Genomic DNA, 15,038 nt, shown 5'->3' on the forward strand with positions numbered 1-15,038 from the left:
CACTGCTGTCCAGAGACTGGGGTCATCATTATTATCATCGCCATCATCAAGGGGTGCTCCTTGCTACAGCTTAGGGTGAAGACCCTGAGCTACTAGTAGCAGCTACTTTTTCATGGCTACTGAACTCAAGAAAATACCTGCTACTAGTAGCTCCTGTTAAATAAACTACATTAAAGTAAAGAAAGTATCTGTTGTGGATCCCGCAAGTTTACAATAGTTATATTACATTATATATTATATATACTATAGTTAATATAAATAAGCTGCAACTTATATATTATCTGTTGGTAACCTGTGCATTTTCTCTTTTTTCAAAAGGCTTTGCAGCCTCTTAATAAGTAAGAACATAATTCTCGGTTTTAATGGGGTGCAAAATTCTTATAAGTTTGAGGTGCAAGTAGGCTGCATAATACAGCCCCTGACAAACCACTGGGTCTGTTTATAGAAAACCTGCGATTTTAAACAAACCTGTGATTATTTTCAGAGACATGAGAGTGCCCATTTAACTTGTTCTTGTATTGGCAATGTGTCAAGCTAGCAAGCTCTCATTGAATATGTGGCTCGGGTCCCAGCCTTAGAATAGCTCGTGTGGTTTCGGCAAAGGAACAGACAGTTCCATACTACGGAATATCAATGTACCTCATACGTGCAGCTCTTTTGCTTTAAAGAACCTTACATAACTTTAATTCAGTTTTAAATACATTTCATAAAGTCCTCTTTCCTATTTGTACATTTTTGCCAAAGATTTTTTTAACTGATTACATTAGGGTTGCTGCTCATTGGAAGGGTGAGGCTGACCAATTCCTAACTGAATATCAGATAACAGTAACTTTTGGTAATCTGAGAGCATTGACATGTCCAAATCCTTATCTTCTGAATAGCATTGCTCTCCATCCTAAGGTTTTGCTCTTACTGGACTGTGGAATTCAGTTGAGGTTGACTTTTAGATCATTGCTTTCCCACCATCTTTTGACTGGTATGGCTCCTATACACCCTAAGGGATTCTGCTCTAACATTTATTTCAGTCAGAGGCTAAAACTGAGGAGCCTATCTATACAGATTTGTTTAAAATCATATAAACAAACCACACATCACCACTTGTTATGTATGTATGTATATTTATTTATAAAGCGCTACTTATGTACGCAGCGCTGTACAGTACAATACATTAATACAAACATTGTATTGGGTTATTAAGATAATAATAGATAAATACACAGTATAACACTAAATACAAATAAATACAAGATACAGTTGCAATAAGTTAAGAGTCAAATACGCAAGAGGATGGAGGTCCCTGCCCCGTAGAGCTTACAATCTATATGGGAGGGTAACTTACAGACACAAATAGGCAAATATAAGTGCTGTAGGTCACAGTGGGTGTCATTACAATATAAGTGCTAGTTCCCAGATCAGGTGCTGGGTGAGTGCTCCAAAAGGTAGTCTTTAAGTTTAGCTTAAAACATGGCATATTTATACAGCTTAATTTTGATTTTAGGGGTATCAGTTTAAAATTCTGTCATAAAACACAGTGGCTGCTTGAAAAATGTTGTGGGGGGAGGCATTTGCTATCAATGTATTTTATAAAGTTGTTATAGAGCTTATAACAGTGGAATTGTTCCCATTTATCTGAATGTGTCACGCCAGGGCCAAGATGGTGTAAAATTACAGTGTTGTGTTATTTCCTCCTCAGGTTTGTGAAATCAATGATCAACAACTTTTGTGCTTATGCAAATAAATAGACCTTGGTCTACAACAGTAATCCCCAACCTTTTTTGTGAGCCACACTCAGATGTAAAACATGTTATTGAGCCACACAATCATGAAAAAAAATATTTGGGGATGCCAAATAAGGACTGTGATTGGCTTTTTGGGTAGCCCCATGTGGACTGCTAGCCTGCAGGAGGCTCTGCTTGGAGTAAAACTGTGTCTCTGAGCTTCCACAACTTGCTTTCAAGCTAGAAATGGGCACTGACTTTGAGGCCACTGGGATCAACTTTAAAAAGGAACATGTTGCCCCCAAACCACTGGTTGGGGATCACTGGTCTAAAATATGCAACAGTCTGTAAAAGTGGTCAATGATATCTCATTCTCCCCAAAGCTTCAAAGAATTATACATGCAATACAAGGCATTTTTACTTAGTTATAATGATGATTTATTTTTCCCCAATGGGCAAAAGTTATACCTTGGCCATGTTATATTCATCTAGCAATTGTGTCACCATGAAGCAGTGTAGAAATATGTAAAAGTGAACTTTATAGCAGCTGCACTCAATGCATTCTTAGGAATACTAGCACAAAATAATCACAGAAATTGTACATTATTTTTTGGGCTTTACAAAGAGCTACAGTAAAGTATCTCTACTGGGCCCTAACTGTTATTAAAGTCAAAACTACAGCTCTGGACACTGAAAATCTCATTTAGCATTCAGTACCAATAGTAACCCTTTAATTAAACTGTTGGCTATCTTTGTGATATGTACACAGGGTTCAAACAGTTCTGCTGACACTGCAGGAACCATGTATTTCTTAAAAGCCTGACTGAGGATAGCCTCAATGTGGAGATCCAGTCCTCAATCAAATGGGAAAATGAAACCTGCCAGATTATCATCATTTTCAGCCAGATGTTGGTCTAGTAGGCCCGTTGGATGGCTCAATACATGGCACCTTAAGGCTCTGCCCAATTTTTGTGTTAGGCAACCATAAAATTGGTGGTCCCCCTAATCTGTATGACCTAAATGCTCTAGTTAGGATCAGATCAGCAGCTACCCCTGTGGATAAGCTTCAGCCTTTAGTGCATTCAGTAGATTCAGAAAACTGAAGAGCTGTAATCACTTTATTGTTGAATTGTAGAAACTTTTTTTTACTAAACAAATGGCAGAAGGGCAAATAGCTGCTGTTCAATACATACTGTGTTTGCACAACATCCATTACCTTAAATAGAGCATAAACCTTTATTAACAGTTTTGCTCCTTCCAAATTCACCACAATGCCAGAAAATTTCCAACATATTATCAAGATGAAAAGCATGTTGGAAGTTGCAATCCCAGATACAGATCCTTACAGATACACCACTGCAGGAAACTTCCCCCATCTCCCCAGGACAAGCAGCTCATTTGCAAGGCAATACTTCAGCAAGAATCCTGCTTGTTTATACTGGTCTATCTGCTTGTTCAGCCCTGATGCAAAGTTTTCATTTTACTATGAGCATTATAACAAATGTACAGCCCTTTCCAGTTAAGGTGGCCATATGTCTATGAGCGCCCTTAGATGGCATCTGACATCTGGCTGAAAATTAGGCAGATGCCAATTGGGCAGGTTTAATACCATCCTAGAGTTTGACTAGGGACAAGGGACATCCCAACCAACTGCGCTGTGAAATGGTGGCAGCTGCACCCGGTGTCTGCCTGAGGGAAGGGAGAACGAACAGGGCTAGATGACTGGCAGTGCGTGTATTAGGGTTTAAGTTAGGTAGTGGTGCATAGCGGTAGGGAAAGGTTGAACTATGTTGCCACAATGGACAGACAAGCCTGGGGCCCACCAAGACCAGGCCCAAATGGAATTTTCCCAAAACTCTGGTGGGCCAATCTTACCTTGTCCCTTCCCTAAGCTTACAATTTGAGCATCTAAACAACAAGTGCCGAATAAAGGCCAATTCTAGTTCTAGCTAATTACAATAACATTCTAAAATCAGCCCTAAGAATATAATACAGAAAGGAGAAACAGGCATCTTCCTAAATGTATATCTGTCATTGCATGTATGTGTGTTAGTGATCCCTGACCCAAGCAGGAATAGCTGAAGCTTTAATATGTACCCAAAATACTAAATATAATAACCACCAGTTTAGCTATAAACACTGCTTTACACTGGGAATCTGTATTACTCCTTGGCACTCATGCATTTCTGCAAATAAAAGCCTTTAGCTGCCAACAAAAGCTATATTCAGAATTATGGAGTTAAAGATAAAGTCAACTTTGGCATACTTGCCCAAAAATTATATAAATAGAAGTTGCTTTTAAATTTGAAGATTGTAAGCTCTATTGAGCAGTGCCCTTTTAACCTCTTGTATTGGTTATCAGTAGTGTTTTTTTATTTAGTCTATAGGGGTCATTTCCTTAGACCCCAATCAGAACTGCAAGAGCACTAATGGTTAAGACACACGGAGCTACTAATAGCAGCTACTTGTTGTGGCTACTAAAAAACACAATGCTGATCATTTACTGATAATCGTCTTGTATGTGTTTTTTTAGCAGAGGCAATTCTCAGCATGGGATTTTCTGGAGTTTAGTAGCCTTGAAAAAGTAGCTGCTACTAGTAGTCCAGTGTGTCTTCACCCTATAGGGTACAAAACCTGGTGCAAGGTGCAGAGCACAACATTCATGGGCTCAAGGCAGCCCTGTTTGCCATGTGGTAAATCCAACTGCTCCATTGTGAACTTTGTTTTCCCTTTCAATTACTGTGAATGAATTTTGTGCAAAGTGCACAAACAGGCAACCATGTAATGTTTGATGTATATGCCAATCTACTGTACAGTGCTGTAAAATATGTTGGTACTTAATAATAATAATAATAATAATGATGATATTCTGGTGCTACATATATATGTGTGCTTATAATAATAGTGATCATTCTAATTAAACATCTAGTATCTTTAGTGGATATTTTTTTTATTGTGACGTGCCAGCACATAATAAGTATATTTCTTTGTTGAATCCTCAACCAGGGCTGTATTTACCTTACAGGCATGGAGGGTAGAAGCTTTAGAGGGGCGGTCTCCAGGTGCCTAAATGGAAAAAAAAGTATTTCCCCCCCAAAAAAATAAATAAAAAAAAACACATTTCTCCCACCCCCTATTGGACACTAAGGACACTAGGGCAGCACTGGCTGCAAATACAGCCCTGTCCTTTTATTCAAGTTCCCCTGCTTCAGGCGTTGGTGCTAGAAGAAATATCACAGATGACAAATGTATGAGCAGATAACAGAGGACCAGGTCATGCTAGAAAATCCAGCAAAGGGGCTGCGCCAACTGCACTTCATTTCAATGCAAACTAAGAAACTTGCATTTATTGAAAGCATCCCTGATTTCCAAAGCGTCTGCTATACTATGGTGAGATTGGAAGAAAGCTTGCTAAAGTAAAGCTCAATTAACCCTTATAAGATGTAGTACAACATTAGGCTGGTGCTATGCAGAAACTCATAATTTGCTGGCATTTACTTGTGAATGTACTTTTAAATCGTGATGCACAAAAATATATTTCAAAGCAACGTGTACACTGAGCGGAAATAAAATTGCTTCACACTTTGATAAACAGGCTCTAAGCTAACAGCAAATATTTGGGATCCCACAGAGATCACAGGGTGGGCAACATGTGCAACTATGCAGCAATAACCCTGTTTCAAATAGACAAGCTAGCGTTATAACAAGGGGTCTCTTCAGGTCACTGATACATAGCAAAGGAGAAAACACAAGCTGGAAATGTTCTCAATGGGAAAACATATTACTCTGAAGAATTTTCAAGCTGTAACATTTCTTTATGATAAAAGAACAGAACTGTAGTACAAAAGAGAATTGTCTTTGCAAATTATAAATGCCATTATAAATGCCATGCAAATGTAGCACCAAAATATTAAATAATATTTGCTTCCCATATGAACACTATGTTATACCTTTCCACCATATCAAAATATCCTGCTAAGCCTCTGGTTGATCTGGTGAAATGGGCCATTTTTCTGTGGTCTGAGCATAGAAATGATTACCACTATACAACCCCCCCTCCCATTATGTTTAGTTTACATATAAGCAGACGTCTCTGTACTGGTAATAATTATTTTGCAAACATGGAGTAACTTAATTTTCTTTGTTTGCCCTGTTTAGTTCATGAAATAACAAAAAACATAGCTTTTTTGGATCGAAATAACAAGCAAAAACATCATAAGACTAGGTACATGGGCCCACGGAAACCCCTGCTAACAATGCCCGGCTGACCAAACACCCACATGTGCAAGTATGCACATACATGAAAGTTTATCAGGGGTTCCTATGGTTATGCATTGCAGCCCAATTGTCAAAATCAAGGGAAAAAGGGCTTTTTGACTACTGATGCCATGGGGACTTTCAGGTAGTCCCCTTACAGTGGGTACCTTAATAAACATACATGGTATGCCAATCAGTATTCTTGTATAATTTGCAGTAATATGTTGACGCAATATAAAACATGTCCCCATTGTTCTTCTCCAAGGAACCATGGGGACACACTATAAAACAGTGTATAGTATAGGGGTTCAACCACTCATGTTTGGAAGGCTGCATATTGCAATACAAGAACAAACCTGCTAGTTTAATGATTGTAAACATGTAGGGTTGCAAAATGTATATCTGATGCCAAGGTGATTGACAGAGGAGAAAGCGCCAGGAAGGCCAATAATTATTAAAGGAAAGGCAGTAGCAACTTTATGCCTATTTCTTATACAGTTATAAATAAACCCTTTAAATCCATATTCCACAAAAAATGAATGTATTTTTTAACTGCCATATTTTGGGCATTTGACCTAAAATCTTTTCTCTTTCAGGAAGCCAGCTGTGCTTATTGCATCATCCTAATGGCAGTCTACTGGTGTACAGAAGTGATTCCTCTTGCTGTCACTGCACTGCTACCCGTTCTACTGTTTCCAATGTTTGGAATTCTGGAATCTAAAAAGGTAACTCCTGCTCTCAGTTCCAATTCACTCCCAGTGCATTGGGAACCTTCTGAACCTATTACAGAGTACATTTAAAAGAGAGCTAAGCCTCCATTTTCCTTACACTATATGGCCAAAAGTATGTGGACACCTTCCTGTCCATCATCTCATTATAAAACCAGGGTATAAGTATAAACTTGATCCTCTCTTGGCTGCCAACGCAGTCTCAGCAAATGAATTTGGGCACTCAGGGTGATCAGATTAAACCCACAGTAGGGTTGAGGTCAGGACTCTGTGCAGACTAGTCAAGTTCTTCCACTCCCTTCTCAGCAAACCCCTTCTGTACATATCTTGCTTTGTGCACAAGGAAAATATTTTGCCGAAACTGCCTTCCTCAAACTGTTGGTACAAAGTAGAAAACATGAAGTTGCCAAGAATGGCATTGTTTGCTGTAGCCCCAAGGTTTCCTTTTAATGGAACGAGGAACCATGGTCCAAATAGTAAGATAGCCCACACCATTTTTTATCATTAACTAACCTTCCATTGCTCCAGAGTCCAGTGGTTGTGTCCTTGACACCACTACACTTGGCATTGCACACAAAGATGTTAGGTTTGTTTGTTTGATGTCAGGTGCTTGTGCTGACAATACTTTCAGAAACAGTTTGGAATTCAGTAGTGAGTGGTCCAACTTAGAATATGAGCGTCTGGATACTTTTGGTTATATACTATAAGCATGACTATAGTAATAACTATGCATTTTATTTATGTTTTTTATTTTATCTATGACTTCAAAGTAATGTTACAGTCAGAGCTCATCCCTATTTGTGCTCCACAGGTGTGCATGCAGTACCTTAAAGACACAAATATGCTTTTTGTGGGAGGTCTAATTGTGGCTGTGGCAGTGGAACACTGGAACCTACACAAGCGCATTGCTCTGAAAGTTCTACTCATTGTTGGCGTGAGACCTGCTCTGTAAGAACCCCTTGTTTTAATACATAAAGTGTTATTCATGGTAAAGAAATGCCAGAATGTCTATTTCTATGTTGTACATTTATGGGAAACTTCGAAAGTAGAATGTCAATATATGAATGTACCATCTGACCTAAATGAGGATTATTTATACTTTAATATAATGAACAGCATTAGCTATATCAAAGCCCAATCTAAAATGTGTCTTCTTTGTTTATTCTATACCTTTATATATACTGTGTTGTATATTTAGACTTATGTTGGGATTTATGGGGGTCACTGCATTCCTTTCGATGTGGATAAGTAACACTGCCACCACAGCCATGATGGTTCCTATTGTCCAGGCTGTTCTGAGCCAGCTCAACACCGCTGGAGAGGATCCATCCATGTTGGAATCTTTGGAAGGACAGACCAACCCAGCACTGGAGCTAGAGACAAAAAATGCCATACCTCTGGAACCAGTTCAGAGTAAGTAGAAGAGAACAAGAGGTGTGCCCTAGGCCTCTTGTGCCTTCAAATAAAGTGGCACAACAAATTTGTATTTATTTTCTGAGAAATCCAGAGACTGCTACCCCCAGCTACTGGAAATATGTTGTAAATTCTGACTGGTGGAAAGACTGAAAGGCCTTATTTATTTACACATTTTCATCCTGATTGGATGGAAAAAAATTTGTTGAGCTTGTCAGAAACCAACAATAGGGTTTGGTGCAGGGTGCATAGTGCTAAAACAGGTGCCAATGACCATGCCCAGCTTTTCACACCAGAATGAAACTTAAAGACCTTTGTCTTCCTAATACACTACCTGCATTTGGCTGTTTTCATGAGGGGCATGCCCGCACTTTCATATCATCTAGATGTGCAAGTTAATGAGTGCCAATGGGCGCAAGGTGCTCTGAAGCTTATGAGCTGGTAGTAAGTACAAGGCTGCTTTGCCCCAGCATTCATGTGCCTTACACCTTGCGCTGGATTCAGCAGACTGTGAAAATACTAAGTGTGCTGTAAATAGGTGCTAAAGGGTGAGATTTTTAATCCCTTGTACCCTAGCACTTGTGGCAGGGCTTTTGATAAAAGACCCCTTATATTATATCTGTTGATTTGTTTGAGAGTTGGTTCAACTGTGTCAGATAGAACTGAAGTACAATGCATCATGGCATCCATCTGACTCCATTCATCTACATGTATATTAAGCCACATAGAAATTGCATAGGAGGAACAGTTATAGTTTTCTACTGTTTCATTTTTTCTGTCCAAGGTTTGCAAATTGGATCCAACTGACTCATCTTAAAATCACACAAAAACTATTCACACAAACATAAAACTCGATTCAATCTCCTGCTTCCAAAATATGACCTATTGGCTCTATGGTGTGAAAAACATCTCCTGTATTCAAAAACTAGTCTTACATAACACCATGTTACAAACGAGAATATTAAACTAGTTGTCCTAAAGCAGTAAACACGGTTTAAAGGCAAATTCTAGAAAAACTCTTCAGGTAACCAATTAACTTAAAAAAAAAACATAGAAGTGCTGAGGGTTCCATCAGAGTCATATGCACAGAATAAAATCACTGGAATCTTTTTTTGTAGCAAACAGTCCACAGACTCCATGAGATTTGGCTTTGAAACTCAGCAAATATTTTCTTTGGTTGCTGTATTGCTGTTTGTACCAGTTAATGCTGTATAAAAGAAAACACTAAAAAGGCCTCTCTTTCCCATTACTTTAGGTCCATTTATTGTACAAAATTACTTATTTAACCACTCAAATAAAACATTGACCTCAACACTTCTAGTCTTCCTAAAAGCTAACCTGGGTTCTACTTTCAGCAATTAACCTTTGTTCCTGGGAACTACTGAGCACAACCGGGCATTCTCTGTTTGCTGTTTAACAAGCTTCCATTTTATCCATATAGTGTTTAGATGAGCACTTGCGTCTAGCTATTGAACTACAACTACAACCAGAATCCCTGACAGGTTAAACATAGGTGCTCAGAACAGTAGTTCGTCAACAGTTTGAAGTCCATGGGTTAGTCTTTCTTAGATATTTTAACTGCCTGGGCTCTACTTTGCCAAACAACACATGGTGGGTGCAGCATAGTCAAAGAGCAATCAGTAAATGTAAAAATGATGGTGCTGGCAGTAAGGTGCCTAACAGTGATACCATACATTTTACAGGTTAGGCACACAAACAGTTAGTTAGTTTAGTTAGGAAACTAAACCCAAATATGTAATAAAAGGCACTCATTTTGCCCAGAAGCAATAACCTAATAAGATATTTGCTTTTAAACAGGTAACCAGTAAAGGCATACTGCTGATTGGTTGCTAGGGGTTACTGCTTCTGGGCAAACTATATATATTTATCATGCTGTGTAAAAAGTGGAGTGAAGCATTACTGGCTATGTTGCCCAGAGCAACCAATCAGCAATTAGATTTTAATAGTTAGAAAATCAAAGCAAAGCATCTGATTGGCTGCTATGAGCAACATTCCCGGTGATGTTTTACTCCACTTTTTACACAGTATGATAAATATACCCCTTTGTATCTTTTATTACATAACCCCCATATTGTGTAAAAAACAAGAATGTGCAAGTGGATTATACTCTTGTTAAGCCCTGTTTTGGGCTGATTTATGGAAATTTCTCCAAAAACCTTAATAGTCTACTTCCTGCTGCCTCCTTTCCAGGCTGTGCAGGGGAGCCAGCGGCACTCAGCCTATTGTGCTGAAGGATAGAAACCAATTAGCTGCTTGGTGGAGCCGGGGGAAATCGAAGCCTGTCTTTGCTTGTGTGACTGCAGAGCTATCCCCCTCCTATGGTGCTTCTGGCAGGGACTTGCCAACCCTTGAGAACATGCCAACCAATCAATTGAGACACAGTCAGAGTCAATAGCAGAGCTACAGGGAACTTCAGTAGGGACCATTTTTTTAAGTTTATGATCATTTTTAGCCCAGAGTAAAAACTGACGCTGATACATTTTTCATTATTGCCTACCGGATTGGGGAATTTTCAGTTATGCTATATGTCTCCTTTAAATATTCCAGTTCACATGCACTAGTTATACTGAAATAGAACAACAGAGACTGAATGTCTACATGGAATTCATATACAAAGGACAGAGTATAAAGGCAGTGTTTAAAGTGCTTCCAAAACAACCGAAACCAATTGGCACAGAGGCAACTTTATTCTGGTAGTATCACAATGACTTCTAAGGGTGAAGACACATGAAGCTACTTGTAGCAGCTACTTTTTCACGGCTACAAAATGCCAGAAGATACCCTGCCATAGACAATACTGAGAATTGCTTCTGCTAAAACACATGTAGAGACAATTATCAGTAAATGATCAGCATTGTCTACTTTATTAGCCACGGCAAGTAGCAGCTACTAGTAGCTCTGTGTGTCTTCACCTTAAAAGGTATAACAATCTCAAATCACTAGTAAATTTAGGCAGCCAAAGGTTTTATAGTTTCCAGGGGTATAGTTTTTCATATGCAGAAACAAAATGTAGTTTTTTAGGGTTTTCTTAATCTCTTTCTTTTACTTTGTTCAGTTGTGAGTAATGGGCATGTGGCAGAAATCCCTGAGGAAGCCCCTGAGAAAGATGAGAGAAAACGTATCTCTAAGGGAATGATGCTGTGTGTATGTTACGCTGCAAGCATTGGGGGGACTGCCACATTAACGGGGACAGGGCCAAACCTTGTGCTAAAAGGGCAATTTACCCAGTAAGTATCATTTTCTTTTCAAATTTTGATTCAATAGGAAATTAATGTTCCCTTATTTTCAGAGCCTGATAGATCCTATATTGTATAATTCACAATCTAATTGTAAAAATAACTATTTCCCAGCATGTGAATAATTTCACAATTTACGTAAATTTTGCTATATCAGAGAAATATCATGTCCTATACCTAGGTCTACAATTGCTAATTTTGCCTAATGCCTTATTACTATTTGCAGTTGTTTTTACATCTTTCATTAAGAAATATTATACTTACAAGTTTGATGCAATTATATACTTTCATGCTATGTAAAACTAAATAAATGAAGAGAGCTCAGAACATTGGCCAACTGCCAATACATTCAAATATTTTGTTTTGCAGAATTTTTCCAAACAACGGAGATATTTTGAACTTTGCTTCATGGTTTGGGTTTGCATTTCCCAACATGGCTGTTATGTTGTGCATGAGCTGGTTCTGGCTGCAGTTTTCCTTTATTGGATTCAAGTAAGTATCACTATGGGGCAGATTTACTATATCTGCCATTGAGTTCTACATGATGTAGGCTTCGAAGTTTTAACTGGGGATTGTCAGATTCTGATTTTTAGCAATTTTGGGGGGCAAAAGTGTGCCTCATAGTCATCATTCTAAGAGCATTTTGTTTAGCGTTTGCCTGCCCTCTGCACCTAGCCTCATAGGAAGTATGTACAAGGCTCTATTGCAGCCTACGTCCACTGGCAATTCCTAACATGCACGCCTAAATGACATCTTGGAGGATTACATCTGTTTTTTGCACTTTGCACGCTGCACTAAGTAAATGAGCCCCTATTGTATTTTTTATGCTTGCAAGGAGGAATCAATTTCCAGGTACTATTTGTATTGCCTTTATGGCAAAGCTCTTCCTCTTGTGTATGGCAGGGATTCTACCTATACCCTTACGATCAGAGCCACTGTTCCACAGAAACAAGCAGAATTAGTTAACTTTAACTAAGTTCTTTAATATAGGCTAGGCTTCTGCCAATAAATCAATGTGGTAACCTTGGCGCCCAATATTTTGGGTCTTGCACTGTTTTGTCAAAAACACGGAGCACCATAAGCTGAGCTGCTCTGTGTTTTTACTATAGCTCCAAACAATACAAGTATTGTATACTATGTTGTTGGTGTCACTTTAACAGTTATCATGAAAGAAATAGGAAAGCTTAGCAAAGGCAAAATAAACAGATTCACTTTTTGTACAAAACATATAAATATAGCATATGAGATCTAAATTAATGTAGCAGGATGTAATAAAACATACCAATATGGTATGTCAGTAAGGACAGGGCTGGCCTTAAGTGCCTGTTTTTTAAAATTTGGTGGCACAAAGTGCACAGTGCAGCCATTTTCTGGCCTGGAGTGCTGCATGAACAAGCATTCTACCTTCCACGAAGCAGACCATGCACCAGGGTGACTCTAGCCTAAGGGGTGCACTCTTGTGCTTTTTAGTGCTCTTGCACTTCTGCCCAGGGGAAATGTAAAAGATCCCCTATAAGGTTCATAAAATCTGAATATTTGTTGAAGTTTATTTACAGAAGCTTATTTTTCTAAATACTTATCAGCTGCTTGAAACCTTTTAAACAATTCACCAGATTCAAATTTACAGTATTTAGAAAAGCAAACAAGGTACCTGTTGGGAATGTTGCTGGGCACACTTGGTGAGAGTCACAAAATGAATATGTAGCAGGGGAAGTGTTATGTAACGTCAGACTGTGAAGAACAACAGACCATTTGGGAAGTTTTACATCTGCTTCCTGTGCTAAAGTTATACTTGAAATGACCTACTTTTCTGAGATTGTTGGTTACAGCCAGAAAGGGACTTAAAAATGTGTTTGCAACATAGTGTAGTGGTGTCGCTCACACTTTCTCTTTAAATCCTTCTTCTTTCTCTGTACTTCTTTCTTTGCTCTTTATATTTTGAATTTCTCTTTGTTAGTTTCCCCTCTCTTCTTTTATTCAGCTTCCTTTTCTGTATCTTCTCATTCTTACAGGCAGATCTGCTGGACTAATCATTCATTGAGAAATTCAGGCCTGAAAATGGCTGGAAGCTAAGGAGTTAAGATATAATCCCCCACAGACAAATGTTCCCTATCCTACAAAGAATAACCCATTCACCTTTTCCCTACATTAAGCTTTAAGAAGACATGGGGATGTGGAGCTACGACCTCTGAAAAAGAAAGAGCAGCATATAACGTGATCCGGGAAGAATACCGCAAACTTGGACCCATTTCCTATGCTGAGTCTAGTGTGCTGTTTCTCTTCATTCTACTGGTGTTGCTTTGGTTTACCAGAGACCCTGGCTTTGTCATCGGCTGGGCTACAATTCTCTTCAATAAAGACAACATAGAGTAAGAACATGTGGATTTTTCCTTCTTTCACCCCTTTAGAGCAGAGGTGGCCACATTGTGGCCCTTGAGCATTTGTGGCATGACAATTTCCAGCTGTAGGCTATGGTTTGATAACAGCTAGAATTCTGTAGGATAAATTCTCTTTTTTTATATTTCTATCATGTCAAGGAAACAAATAAATAAAGTAATAGTACAGTAACAAATGAAACTATGCACACTTTTAATAAAGAAAGACCTTTGATGTATTATGGCTAGAGACTGAAGCATAGTGTTATATTCAGTTAAAAGCTTATAATGTGTAAATAAGTTTATGACCTATACAGCTTGCTTTTTGGTTATAAATTGACATATTGCCCAAAAGAAACAGGTAGCAACATGTCCATAAATTATCTCGTACTATCCTAATAGAATACATTTTGGCAGCATAGTACACATCCTGAGTTATAACAACAACCGTGACTTGCTGGAGGTACTGTAGATGGTGCCAGGGGTATCGTTTTACAGCCAAGGGCTGTATATTGTTTGGTGACAGGATTCTTATTCATGGTACTTGCCTTTACCTTTTGTTTGGTAGCAACCAATTATCTGGAATAAATTGCTGAAAACATAAAATAAACAACAAAGGGTACAATTAATTCGTTTTTTTTCATATTGTAGGTATGTAACTGATGCTACGGTAGCTGTGTTTGTTGCTTTTCTACTGTTTATTCTACCAGCTTCCAGACCAAAGATTAGCTGTTGTAAAGCAAGAAAGAGCTTTGATCTAGAAGAATTTGAACAAGGTACTCTTTCCCCTTTATCACTAACAGTATTGCAAACAAATTAATTAGTATTCATATTAAAGGCAGCCATATACAGATCAACCATGTAACCCTAATTACCGCAGTTCACATGTATATATCTGCTAATAATGTAATCAAAATGGCTACACTATACTCACAGTTTAAAAATGGGGAGGCTTATTTATATTCAAATTTGTATATTTTTTCAATTTGAATAAACTAGAAAAATCTGAACAACTTGAATTGAACAAAATCACTTAAATTTTGACAACTCCCATTGACTTCTACGTGAACTGACAACCTTTTAGATGCCATAGTTTTACAGCTGAGTTCTTCAAAGTTTTTGCGCTTAATAAATATTGAATATTTGAGTTTTGGAAGCTCTAATTTGAATTCTTGAGTTTTAACACAAAAAATCTGAATGACAGCAAAAATGTGAATGTTGATAAATCCGTCCCTTGGGGGCCCATTTACTTACTCACGAACGGGCCGAATGCGTCCGATTGCGTTTTTT

At 38.3% G+C, this 15,038-nt stretch overlaps 1 protein-coding gene across 3 annotated transcripts in view; it reads left to right on the top strand.

Moving 5' to 3' along the window:
* slc13a5 (solute carrier family 13 member 5) overlaps positions 1-15,038 on the top strand; it is a 34,195-nt gene that overhangs the window by 12,787 nt on the left and 6,370 nt on the right. For all 3 annotated transcript variants that reach the window (XM_002933513.5, XM_004911730.4, XM_004911731.4), the window contains exons 3-9: positions 6,572-6,700; positions 7,515-7,651; positions 7,902-8,116; positions 11,193-11,364; positions 11,743-11,865; positions 13,527-13,742; positions 14,400-14,524. In XM_002933513.5, the coding sequence (XP_002933559.1) occupies positions 6,572-6,700; positions 7,515-7,651; positions 7,902-8,116; positions 11,193-11,364; positions 11,743-11,865; positions 13,527-13,742; positions 14,400-14,524 (1,117 nt within the window). The remainder of the gene's footprint in view (positions 1-6,571; positions 6,701-7,514; positions 7,652-7,901; positions 8,117-11,192; positions 11,365-11,742; positions 11,866-13,526; positions 13,743-14,399; positions 14,525-15,038) is intronic.

The sequence above is a fragment of the Xenopus tropicalis genome, chromosome 2 (genome assembly GCF_000004195.4).
Source record: "Xenopus tropicalis strain Nigerian chromosome 2, UCB_Xtro_10.0, whole genome shotgun sequence".
Lineage (NCBI taxonomy): Eukaryota > Metazoa > Chordata > Amphibia > Anura > Pipidae > Xenopus > Xenopus tropicalis.